Genomic DNA, 13,874 nt, shown 5'->3' with positions numbered 1-13,874 from the left:
TTCCCACTTTGACGTACACTGATTTGTTTGAAGCTGATAATGTTTAAGATTTATTACATCTACTGAATGATAATAACAGCCATCATTTATGATGTTGAACAGTGGCTTGCAAAACTATTTGGCCCCCTTGAACTTTGACCTTTTGCCAGGCACTGTAACTACTAGACAGGAGCCACAGGGCAGTGCTCTTTCTAGGTTCTAAATGACTCGTCGCCTCCTATTGGTGAACTTTTACACTGAAAAATATAACATTTGAGGTTTTCTAGGGATTCTGGGATGCAAATCAAGTTAATTTGTTGGACTTTGGCCACATGGAGCTTTAAAACCCACAGGCCTGGGTCGGTTTGCGCTTGATTTCTTAGCTCTACGTTGTACCACTAGGCTGTAGTGTACTTTCAACCCTAGTTAGAATTATTGCTTGAAAAGGTGATATTATTTTAGTTTAGGAACATATTGCTCGTGAGTCAGGTGTGGCTTTTTTATAAGTACACATCGCTCAGAGATAAGATTCCCTGTTTTAATGCATTTAAGGAGTGCAACACTATGTTTCCATCACCACAAGCATGAGCGCTGTAGCGCTTCTCTATCTTCAAGGCTAATAGCATCTGTTTTACTGTGTGTCTCTTAGCCCAGTGTTTTTCAACCTTTTTTGAGCCAGGGCAATGATTTTTACATTGGAAACCTTTTGCGGCACACCACTAACCCAAAATGTTATAAAATGACACTGAACAGTATGTTTAATTACAATATAATTTATAATACCCCATGTTTTACAGACACAATGACATAATATTTGCAGAAAATGATTCATAAATGTTTTATAAGATTTTAAAATGTGACAGTGGAAAATTTCTCACGGCACAACACACTAGGTTAGGCCCAGTGGTTGAAAATCACTGTCTTAGCCAATGATATGCATGTTGTTCATCACTAATCATGTGAAATACTTGGTTCATAAACCCAAATTCTGATCTCACTCGAACTATTCCCTGCGTGTAAACATACTGACTGATTTGTTGCCCATGGACTGTACTCATACTGTAAATTCATTGGAAGAAGTGTGCATTTTTCGAGATTTATCTTTCGTTACGCCTTGTAAAAAAATTTAAATGATTTGTGCACATTATTTTACCCCACTATCCTTAATATGTTGTTTATCAACACACAAGGCAGGGATTTGCATGCCTCCAGGCTCTTTCTGGAAGAGAACCCACTTTTTCTGTTACAAGATAAAAGAAAGAAAGCGTAAAATTAAGCACTGTGTTTTTGCCTTCCTCCTGTCGTCTTTGTGTTGCGCTGGGGAAAAAAAACGCCATTAAAATATCTCCTTTCCCATGCATTAAACATGATTTTGAACCTTTTGTGCAATTACTTGAGGTCAGATTTTTTAGATTAGCAATTTTCGGCTGAGCATCAAATGAAATTGGAGGCGGATTCTCCCAACTTTTGGTAAGCAAACCACTTATTTTGTGCAATTTCCCTTTTTGTGCAACTACTATACGTATCAGTTCACATTACGTGGCCTTGCACTAAAAGAAGGGTTTGTGTTTTTTCCTATTCTTACCTAATTTTGAGCAAATAAAAATAGATTGAATAGAATTAACTTTAATTGAAGAGAATGAGGCAATTTTATTTAGTGATCTTCCCCTGCCTCCCAAAATAATCTACTCACTCATGTTTAATCCAACTGATTTATCTTCTGAATTTTTTTCCAAGAACTATATAGTTTGTTTTTTTTTTCAGCGCATCCATAAGTATCTGTCAAGACAGTTTTTTTACTCTACATATCAGGTTTAATTAAAAGGAAAAAGACGATCGTTCTCCGGCCGCATAACAATAAAGAATGTCAAATGAAATGCAGGTTCGATCAGAGATGCAGTTTCATGACAGTATGTGCAGGCCTGGAGTCAAGGTTTACTGTGCCATTTCCACTTCAGAAACACAAAAATAATCATGGGTGCATGTCATTGATGAGCATATCAATTGGAGAATAAAAAGCTGATCTGTGCTCTTAGCGCTCCCCTTCTCACAGATGCAATTAACTTAAATCTGTCTGTGAAAATTTGATTGACTGCAACAAACAACAAATTAATCCCCCTTTGGCAGCATCCATACATGAAAAAAGCAGGGCGGTGCAGTTTGTCGGAGTGGAAGGACGATTGAAACAGAATAGGGACGATGCCATGAGTGAGAGAGTAGGTAAATCCTAGCTAAGTCATTCCTTACTTGATTTTTTTTTTTTTTTTTGAATTAATTATTCGCCTTCCGGAAGCCTGAATTAATAATGAAGAGGCATTTGCAGATGTCACTTTGTGTTGTTTGGGAAGGGAAGGGCTGAGCTTGGTGGGGGTCTGTTGATGTGGAGGGGCGGGCATCACAGGCGTAAGTCAATGCTGCATGTGTTGGCCTTTCCTAGGGTTCGCATTGCAGTCGTTTATCTTTACACACCGCAACCCAGGCTGGTGAGGCCAGTTTTACATATTCAGCATATTCTAATGACATTCACCGCTAAGGCTTTTGCAGGCTATGAGCTTGAAAAGGGCCTTGAAGCAAACTCAAAGGGCGACACTCTCATACGTCAACCCTGATTGTTGCTTGAAATTTACAGTGGAAAGCTGTTAGTGCGTTCATTCAATATACGATGTCCTCCCTCTTAGGGTTCAGGTATGCATTTTATTTGTCATTACTTGAAGGACAATTCAGCTCAGTAGTCGGATATAACAGTCTTAGCTAATACAGGAACTAGTGATGATAGTAATGGCATTAAGTGACCAGATTAATCACACATAATTTTCAGTTGTTTATCAACCTATGATGTTTGCCTTTGCAGGCAATTATGTAGCCATGCAACATGGATGTTTAGCTCCAGAGAAATGGAAAGCTTTAATCTTCTGACTTGAATTCTGACAAGCATCAATGAATTGAGTTTGGATAGACAATGTATCTGGTCTCTGTAGCAAAGTCCACTCTTGTCTAATAGTATGGGGAAACCTTTTTCTTACTGCCTCGCTGCTCGTCAGTTGATAGCTATATGTTTGCATCGGAATTGCTAGCAAGTTAGTTAAATAATTCTTTGCCAAGTAATCTTACCAGTAAAACTAAAAAAGAGAAATACACCAACATGAGATTCGTATGTCATTAATGCTCATCACGTTAAACATTCTAAACTCTAAATGTCATTGAAAAAGTACCATACCGTGCTCCATAAATACCACACTGCATTTGTTAAAAAAAAAAAAAAAAAAAAAAGCTACATGCCCATGGGTTTTACATTTCTTCACTGTGTGGATGACATATTCTTCTGCACTTTGCAAAAAACACTCCTTTTCTTCAGTCATCACTTTCCACTTGTGTGTATTACTTGCTTATGCAGAGGCATCATGCAGGCACGCACTCCTTTTCTAGAGCAGAAATTGAATTTGCATGAAATATGCTCCATCCAAATTGCATCTGACTCCGGGAGGAGGTAATACGTGGCAGCCGCCCCTGTCGGAAATGATTGTGCTCAGGAACGGTTCGGCAACAACGATGTTGATGAAGTATTCTGCTTTGGTGAAATTGAGTACCAAAAAGATGTAAAATTGTCCTACACCCTTTTTTGCCTTTGAAAAAAATGTGGTTTGATTCTTGTGTTCTGACATTTGGGAACGCATAAACCATACTAGTGCCCTATAATCCAGGAAAATGACACAATTTTACAAGATTAGACTCACGTTATGTAATTCCAAACAAAACTTTACCTTCGTGTCCACCAATCAAAATACCTTGGTGTAAGCTTCAAACAATAATTTATTGGAAACTTAATTTTCCCTTGAATGATCATTTCTAAAATGTAATGGTTAAAGTTGCTGTCCGTAATTTGGAAATCTACTCGCTCACGAATTGTTGTTGGCCATTGTCAACTATATATATATTTTAATTTAAACTTTTTAATGACACCTCAAATGATGCACTCCACCTTTAAACATAAATTGTTACTAATTAAATATTCAAAAACAAAACGTACACAAAGATGAAATGCCGATGTAGATCAATTGGACACACCTCAAGTTCTCAACTTGTTAAATGCCAATCTTTAGCAGCACTACTTTTACATTTGCAGCTATGACCACATGTGAAACCTCCACTTTGGCTGATTTGTCTCAGGCCGTCTTTTTGGAGCAGCAGCTGAGCAGCCCTTCATTGGCTCCACATTGTCAAGTGCCTTTCCCCTGGTGAACCACCCAGCCTTTGGGGCCCTCTACACTGCTGGAGTAAGCAGGCCGGAGTTTGGAGGCCTTGGCTCGCTTGGCATGTCAGCTGCTCTGGCTGCCCACCCCCAACTAGGAGCTTTGTCCGGTAAACTAGGACCTGTTAAAAAAAAACACTAACACACTTGTCTCCCTTGGATTTTATTACATCCTTTTGATTACCCTCTTGACAGAGTGGTGGCGAGCCGCTGAAGCCCATGGACGTGGAGCCGCTGCGTTTCTTCCTTCTTTCATAGGTTTTCCGCCATTCTTTACTCACCATATTCAGCCAAACCATAGCGCCAGTCCTGTTCAGATTAGAATGCCCAGCAAGAATATCCAAGAACCACCTAAAGGTATGTCTCAAAAGACACATTTACAAATTATGGGAATGTTTTTAAATGTACCTGTGTTGCTCACAAGTGGGGTAAATAAGTTATAATTTGTAATGAAAATTATATATCATAAGATGAAAAATCTAAAAGGTGATTTTGTTACACTGGTCGTGTTGAAACAAGCATGCAAGTTCCCAGTCCGTATTAGTGGAGATATCTTGCAATTCTCTGTACCTGCAAATCCATACCGATTATTTTTTTGGTGGCAAAAAATGTAAATATGTTAAGAATTTACATTATCGTTCAAAAAATGTGGGTCACCTGGAAAACGGTGTGAATGAAGTCTTTTTTTAAATTATGAAATGAGTTGCAAAACAAATAGAAAGTATAGTTGAGAAAGTAAAATTAAAAAACAAAAAACAAAAAGGAAAACTTAATCCCTCAAGTATAATATTTTAGTAAATGTAATTTGACTAATAACGTACATCGGGAATTAAAAGCAAAAAAGCCAGGGAGTATGGATTAAAAAAAATGAAGCCATGACTGTATGTTAAAAAGTGAGATTTAATAACCATGAATAATAGTGTTTATTTTTGGTCTTTAAATTTCTACATTACCTCTGCACGTTTCAAAAAAATAGCTGCAAAAAGAGACATAAGAAATAATAAATGTGAGTGGATTATTTTCAAAATACCTATTGCACTATATAATGCATGCAAAAGATTGTATCAGCTATTCCTTATTCTATGAGATTAGACCAGTGGGCGCCATAGAGCAAGCAAGACCAGCTGGGTATGGCAAATCTCACTGCCGCTGAATAATGCTGTTATGAAAGTTTTCGTACAATGCTGCTGTCAGGGGCACAATAAAATAGTCAACACTTGTTCACAGTCACATCTTAGAAAGACAGCTTTCCAAACTGGAAAATGGCACGGTTGGATTTTGTGTTGATTGACGCTCGGTAGTACCAAACCAAATCGATCCAACCCTCAAAGTACCATTTTGTTCACAATCATATAGGCTGGCCAGCGCAGCTGTAATGTCAACTGACTACCACCATTGAAACTTGATTTTTTTGGGCAAATCAAAATCACACTCAGAACTCTCGAGCTCAATACTCATAAATATTTTACTTGTTTACACATTTGCTGGAGAATGCGTCTCATACACTTTTTTTCTACCAATGCTTGAAAGCCAGAAACCCAAACCTTGGTTCAGTATGAACAAATTTTGGAGCCTGAATCACAGACACGTTTACAGACTAGTGATACGACATCACTTAGAGATGTAAGTGTCATTCAACGTCAAATTTGCTTTAAACACATAGAAAATTATTCAAAATCAGCTGAATTACTTCAGCTAATATTCGATTGATATCAAAATGGAAACACCGGTTATAAATTAAACATGTTATATTTCTACATCAACACCTTGGAATCTGGAACTGAAGTGTTACTACAAAACAAATTGTCACCAAAAGTCTGGTGTCATTAGCATCAATTATTTTATCTTGTTTTTTCCTTTGGTCATTCTTAGTACTCAATACTTTTCAGTGCTTTTCTCAATACATAGGATAATGGATTCCCATTAGTTTCTTGAACATCTATAGCTCTAATGCTAGTTTTTATTAAAATATTCAAAATAAATGTATGATGGTTTAACCATGTTTCACAGTAGTGTTCCCTTCCTTATTATGATTATTTTTTCCTTTTTTCAGGACAAATTCACTTAAGTCAGCAGGCCACACTAACATTTTGGCTTTCTTGCAGCATTTTTTGTTACACTTTGAATTTTATTTTTTCTATGCTGGATCTATTATATTGGTATCATATTTTTGCAGCATGCATGCTTGATAAGTTGGATACCTAAATCAATATTTGCTTCAGTCCATTCTGTACTTTGTCCCAGATATTTTACTAAACTCTGTATTTATAAGGTGAAACAGATATTGCTCTTTGTCTTTTAAGGGGTGAATGGCGCAGTAAATGGGAGCAGTGTCTGTCCACCAACAACACAGCCTGGGAGCTTTTGTAGAAGTCCAAACCCTGTCCAGGCATCCACCAATTCGACCAAAAAAGCAGAGCCTTCCAGTAGTCCCTGTCAGAAAAGCCCAGCTAACATTGTGGAAAAAAATGCATTAAAAACTAATGAAAGCGTAAGTTGTAAAATCCATTCTGGTTATCAGTTAAAAAAAAAACAATCTTTATTTTTTTTTGTGCAGGAGTACATACTGACAAGAATTTTGTTTTTTGTTTTTTAATATTAGAAGCAACGTAAAAAGGCAGCAGATGCCCCTGGAGTAAGTAACAGTGAAACGGGCACATCTTCAGATAGCTCAAGCGACGGGTCCCTCAGCAGTGATTTGGAGGACCTCGCGGAAGATGAGGAGGATGACGACGAAGACGAAGATGAAGAGGAGGACAAACAAAGTGAACTTTCAGATTCTGAGAAACACGTGAAGAAAAAATCAAGGGTACATATGATTCATTAATGCACACGCATACACACACACACACACACACACACACACAAATAACCCATTCTAAATGTCAATTCAACTACATGTTTGGACAAAAAAATATACTTACACATTTGAACTAGCATAGCCAAGAGAAATAAATATTTACTATTGAAACAATTGAAACAATTATACTAACAAGTGTGCTTGCCTAAAGATCAGGACATACTAAGATATTTCACTTATATATGTTCCTCCACAGGTTCTAATATCAATCACTGGAAAGGCCGACTCCGAAAATTACAAAGCAGAATCCCAGGACAACCACATCCAGACAGTTCCTTCCATCCCCCCAACTCTTATTCCCATAGCCCACTCTGTGTCTCCCCCTCTCTTATCCCAAACTTCACCACTGGCTATACACTCTACCAGATCCAGACCAGAACAACACTTTAGTGTAATCCAGTCCACCGGTCTGGCTGCCACCTCAAAGTCACTGGGACTCCTCAGCCAACCCCACAGGGAGTCTTCGCCGTCTTCCTCCCCCATCGCCCTCACCCACCCTCCAAATACGTTCGCCAGCTCTGCATCCCCCAAACATCCCAAACAGCTTGCCTTCTCTTCTTCCTCATCCCCTCAACACCTGCCCCTCTCCCTTTCCTCCTCCCCCAAGCCTGTTTCGGTGCCCTCACCCCCATGCTCAGCCTTCCCAAAGTCTACCTCCCCAAAGGATTTCAATTTGACCTCAACTGTAACGAGCCCCCACAAGTCCTCACTGAAGCCACCTCAGTATGCTTATGCGGGAAGTGCCAAAGCCAACAACAGGAGGAAACTGCTTGAAGACTCACTTGCACAGATCAACGAGTTTAGACTGAAACAGGTAAGCCAACTATGTCAGAAGAAATAAGAATAGCGTGCAAAAAAACTCGCTAAAATGTAGACCTTGTTTGTGTGACTCTACACCCTAAATAAACTTTTATTCACTAAATGGCCATTTGCCCGGGCACGGCAACGGCATCTGTTAAAACGCTTAGCAAGGTGGATTATGGACCCAAAATCCATATATGATTGGCAGAACAAGAAAATAAAAGACAAAATATATGAAAATTGCATCATAAGAACAGTAAAAGGGTAATAATAAGTGGGTACGTAGACACTAAATATATAAAAAATGCGTCATATTATCAGTAACAGGGTAATGTTCAGTGGGTATGGAAAGTAATCAGTCCCTTTCAATTTTTTCACTCTTTGTGTCGATTAAAAAATTGGATTACACAAAAAAAGGGGGGAGAGGGGCTGACTACTATTTGGGCCTTCAAGGCTCTTTTCCCCACACTGGATGGCCACTAAAGGAGTTCCCAAACCACTTCCAGTTGAGGATTACGGATGCCGCTGTGTTCTTTGGGACCTTGAGTGCTGCAGAAATTCTTTTGTAACCTTGGCCAGAACTGTGCCTTGCCACCACTCTAAGTTATCTCTGAGTCCCTTGGGCTGTTCTTTCGACCTCATGATTGTTATTTGTTCTGAAATGCACTCTGAGCTTTAAGGTCTTATATTTTCCTTTCCTAATCAAATCTAATCAGAACCAAATAAATAAAGGAGCAGAACCATCTTAAGGCGGATCACCAGAAATTAACAGCATGCGAGTTAAATACGAATGTCGCTGCTAAGTATCTGAATTTTTGATAATTTTAGTTTAAAAAAAAAAGCATTTCCAAAAGTGTATATATTTGACTTTTGTAAAGCTTGAGTGCTTTGTGTATGTACATCAATAAGAAATAGATTTTCTTTTTGCACATGGCTGCAATGACACTAGAGCAGGAGTCTCCAACATGGTGCCCGCAGGGAGGTACCCCCCTAAGAGCACCTGGGTATCCCATGGACTGGCTCTAAAAATAGTTTACCCACTGGTAAACTATTTTCATCACTATGGGTCATAGTAATTTTATAGAAAATGGGATTTCTAAATGGCATGAGAAATAATTGACATGATCCATGTCTTTAAAAAGAATGTTTTAGTGGTTAACTGTGCTTATTTTAACCCTTCCTTCCAAGAATTACAACCTGACAATAACATTGTAACAGCATAGTAATAGCATTAGTAATTTTAAAAATGCATTCCAAACTAGCAGCCCTTCCGCTAATCAGCAACAAAAACGTAGCTCTCAATATAGTTGGTAACTCTTGCACTGGAGACTAAAAACTTTCCAAGGGGGCTGAATACTTCCCCTACCCAATGTAAATTAACATTGGAGGTTTAGCAACTTTCAACTCCCGACCGCTGACCACTCCAAGCAGCTGAAGCCAATCTCCTATCGGCCCGGTAAGGCCCAGCCATTCTGGTCATACTATATCAAGAAAATCCTGGTCATGAGCAGTCCCAGAGGCTGCCACTAAAGAATGCTCGAGACTGCTCACTGCCAGCATCAGTTGGTTGCAGTTTGCGCATTCAAACTACTACAGGCAAACAAAAAAATTGTCCCGCAGAACTTTTTTTCAGAGTATGTTCATTCAAAGTTACAGTATCTTTAATTTTAGGCAAAATATATAGTCTGTTTTTTCAAAATTCCCGTAGAAATATTTTACACAATATAAATTCATCCCAAAAAAAAAAAAATTATGAGAAAAACATTTAAGTTGACAGGTAGGATATCACTAATTGCAATCGATTGGTCAGACCAGTGAGGTCATCGTTTTGTGTGTCAGTCATTTCCTTTTTTCCTTTAATTTTTTAAATTATTATGATTATTTTTTAATTCTAATGAGCATTTAAAGGTTTGCAGAGGTCTGAATACCCACTGCGGTTATTAGCACTTTACTGTATTTCACAGTCTATTAAATCGATTTGTTTCACTTCATATTTGGTTGAATGTGCGACGTTGATACATAACCTTTTTTTAAACGGTGTACGCAACGAAGCCCAGTGTCGTTTAAAGGCAACTGTCCAGTAGATTGTTAAATGTGAATTGTAAAAAATAGCATTTTTAGAACGATAAATCACAACTAGTTTGTGACCTCTTGAGTACCATAACTTTGGTTATCGTATTATTTTTCCTTTGTTAACTGCACCAGTGGTGAGCATTTGTAGTTAGTCAGCTACTCAAGCACTCAACACTGATACAAACTGACAGCTCGAGCAACCGCACTTTGTTCCATTTTCCCCCATTTTTCTTCTGACCTTTCATTGTGTCTCGCGTTTTTGCCAACCCCCCTTGACTCCCTGCCTCTTTTTATTTTTCCCTCCCCTCTTTTTCTCCTGTTCCCAGACTCTCATGTCCCAAGGGCAGACGTTCCCAGCTGAGCTTAGGAAGCCTGGGCCAAACAAGTCTCCAAAGGGGAAGTCTCTGTCTTCTTCTCCGCTGCCACCCGCTTTCCCTCCTCCACCCCACAACAATCACTCCAACCTCTTCCTCTCGAGCGCCCTGCTCGGGCTGCCAGAACCCAATCACGCCAATGGAGTCATCCAAAGCACCACTCAGGACGCACCTTTGGCCCTCATCACCAAACCTCGCAAAAACTCTCCCTCTCAAGGCAAGTCCCCTCAGTATGACACTGATGGTGGGTCAATGCCTGTTAATCTTAGCACAGGGGCAAGTAGGACCCAAACAAGTACCCAGGCTAGGCTTCCGTCACAGCCGACCACTACCTCACCTCATGCCGCCAGCTTTGGATCCAGAAAGAGCAAAACCCTAAAGGGGAAGGGGCAGACACCAGGCATGGCACACGGACCGGGTCAAACGGGGCCTTTAGTGAACTGGGAAGGCTTCTCTCAGAACCATTTAGTGCAGTCTTTAGTGGATCTATTTCGTGGAGGAGAGTCTGGGATTGGTATCCCAGGAGTCGGCATCCCGGGTGTTGGCATTCCCGGGGTGGGGCTTCCCAGTAACTGTAACCCTGCGGCTGGCCTCCCCGCTAATAAGGAATCTGATGACTCGGGCGATGACGACGAAGATGAGGATGATGACCTAGAAGAGGAGGAAGATGAGGATGATGACTCTGATGACAGCTTGTCAGGTTGGTGCTTTGTATGAAAAGTGATGTTTTCCCCTTTTCATGGGCTTCAACAGTTTTCATGTTGAAAGATCCATTTATTTCTTTTATTAGGCCATGATTGTTATTTTACTTAACCCAATAATCATTTAAAGGGCTCTACAAGTAATAAAAGCAGTCACGTTAAAACGGGTCAATCTCTACAAATCGTATGCACACACTTCTTAATCTTGGTGTATTTGGGGAACAAACTATGTGATGTGCTTGGTTTTTGTAAGCCCCCAATTACTCCTTATTTTTGTTGTCCTTAGTATCTCACAGAAGGGGATAAACACTGGTAAATATTTAAAACTGATACAAGGATTGTACCTGGTTGACAGGACAGTCACTCAAATATAGTTAAAGCATTTTTGGTTTTGCCGTTTTTTTTCCTGTAATCAAAACCTCACGTGCATCTAAATACCCTGATCGAGGCCCACTGAACGCCTTTGCACATCAGTGCTTTTAGAATTTGAGTTATCTAATTTTCCAGACTGTAAGACAAACCTAGAAAACCCTAACATTTGAAGGTGTGCTTTATAACCAAGTGCGCCTCATATAATGCAAAATACAGGAGATAAGATTGTAAATGCGTACAGTATTTACAATGTTTTAAGGTATACTACCATATTGTGTGCAGTGAATGATCAACCAAAAAACATTGCTGACCAAAATTGCAAAATATTGTATGTAACGGTAATCGTACCCGAGTCGCGATGGTGAGAGTGTCGATATTTAACCACCATACCACCAGTAGCACAGATGACATACAAAAAGGTATTACATTTTATCTCATCATATTTTTAAAAATGGTACCAGAAACAAATGTTAAAGAATGGAGAAAACAGAAGGTTATCCTTAGCAATATAAATAAACTCAAAGCCCGGTTCATCATCAGATACTCGAAAAAGGTGATTCCCCATCCTGCTTTTCTCCATTCATTACTATTATTCAGCACGACTTCCTGTTTTCTCCATTCTTTAACATTCATTTCTGGTTTCTGGTGAGCTTTATAGTGTCGAAAATGCGGCACAATTGTCTTTGTCATTTACAACAATTTAGTAAACCTTGTTTTCAACAAGGGGCACTCCGGTTTCCACCCACATTCCAAAAACATACATGTCAGGTTGATTGGCTGGTCCAAATTGTCCCTAGGTGTGAATGAGCGAGCGAACTGTCTGTCCCTGTGTGCCCTGCGATTGGCTGGCAACCAGTTCTCCTGCCCACTGCCCGAAGATGGCTGGGATGGGCTCCAGCACCCCCGCAACCCTACTGAGGATAAGCGGTGTAGATAATGGATGGATGGATGTTTGGAACAAGATTAGACGTGGTAATCCAGGATGCACGCGTAATAAAAGACTTATATACATATAACTATAAAAAAGGCAAATACAGTGTTCACAAGAGAATGATTTGCTTTGAGATATACCGTATTTTCCGCACTATAGGGCGCACCGGGTTATAGGGCGCACCCTCAAAAAATAGTTTTTTGTCCTATATCTTCCATAGATAAGGCGCACCGGATTATAAGGCGCTACAATGGGAACGTCGACAAAACAGTCAGATGATTCAGTCAAACTGATTACCCCCTTAACATTCCCAAAGCTTGCAAAGAAGCAAATACGTGTCGTAGACACGTGCGGATGCGGTGTCCGTACGATGTCACTTAAATGCGTCATTTCAAATATCATTCGGAAGGTTGAAGTCTTGGGATTCAAGAAATGCCAAACATTTCTGTGTTTCCATTTTCTTTTTCGCTCACAACTTTACTGCGCATATGACAATAAACACTTGGAATTGAGTTTAATTCACTCAACTCATCACAGCAACATCAAGATCGTTCTAAAACAAGATACCGGGAAAATATAAAGCCGCATAACTCACCTAAGTTCTCACGTTCAATAATGATACGCAATCATGGTCTTCTTACAACCGTGAGTGAAGTAAATCCAGGAGAGTAGAATATTTACCAATACAGACTAATGAAACATGTTTCTTTATGGCGTACTGTAGCAAGCTTGCTACGCCATTGCTAAACTCGGCCGATTGAAGGGTTTGTTTTGGGCATCTAGCCAATCCGAGGCTCCGAATAACTTCAGCCAATAGTGATCGATTCAAATGATGATTGACACATTGGTTAGCCAATGAAACGCCGGTATATAAATCCCAGCATACACCGCGGACTAATCCACGTTCGGGGTAAAATCGAGTCGGCGGCCGTTGAGTAAGTTGCGAGACCTTGCGAATTTAATATTGAGCCATATAAAAGACGCACTGTGTTATAAGGCGCATGGTCAGCTTTTGAAAAAAATTAAGACTTTTAGGTGCGCCTTATAGTGCGGAAAATACGGTAGCTTAGTTGTAAGTGCATCAAAACAACACTGCAATGAAAAATAGTCCTGTACCTTATTTCCAAAATAAAAATCAGAGCTAGGTGTCAGGCGTCATCCTCATAGACAACTACTTCCATTTTAAATTAATTGTCATAATCACTCGTTCGTTCGTTCGTTCTTTCGTTCATTCATTCATTCATTCATTCATAGCAGGCGGTTGCACTCATCAGAATGCACTTAGTGCAGCCGGACATTAATCGCCACTTTTGAAATCTAAATGATAAAAACAGACGCCTGTGATCTGTATGATTTATCTTGTTTTTAGTTGTACTCATTAAATTAATACTTTAGTTGATTAGGTATAAATATGAAATGGAGGACATTCCTGTCTACATAATACACATACTCACATTTGTATGAATAAATGTGTATTAGACATTTTCATTTTTCATTATGCATACAAAGATAATGGGCAATTTGCTGTCTTACA

General features: G+C 39.4%; 1 protein-coding gene across 9 annotated transcripts in view; it reads left to right on the top strand.

Annotated features, from left to right (window-relative positions):
• baz2ba (bromodomain adjacent to zinc finger domain, 2Ba) overlaps window positions 1-13,874 on the top strand; it is a 142,946-nt gene that overhangs the window by 77,582 nt on the left and 51,490 nt on the right. For all 9 annotated transcript variants that reach the window (XM_088334203.1, XM_088334207.1, XM_088334206.1 and 6 more), the window contains exons 4-9: window positions 4,147-4,338; window positions 4,424-4,585; window positions 6,532-6,719; window positions 6,831-7,037; window positions 7,285-7,902; window positions 10,289-11,036. In XM_088334203.1, the coding sequence (XP_088190329.1) occupies window positions 4,147-4,338; window positions 4,424-4,585; window positions 6,532-6,719; window positions 6,831-7,037; window positions 7,285-7,902; window positions 10,289-11,036 (2,115 nt within the window). The remainder of the gene's footprint in view (window positions 1-4,146; window positions 4,339-4,423; window positions 4,586-6,531; window positions 6,720-6,830; window positions 7,038-7,284; window positions 7,903-10,288; window positions 11,037-13,874) is intronic.

Source organism: Urocampus carinirostris, chromosome 4 (assembly GCF_059441175.1).
Source record: "Urocampus carinirostris isolate Australia breed hairy pipefish chromosome 4, RoL_Ucar_1.0, whole genome shotgun sequence".
NCBI classification, from domain to species: domain Eukaryota; kingdom Metazoa; phylum Chordata; class Actinopteri; order Syngnathiformes; family Syngnathidae; genus Urocampus; species Urocampus carinirostris.
The sequence above is the reverse complement of the archived record's forward strand: the minus strand, read 5'-3'. Positions and strand labels throughout refer to the sequence as shown.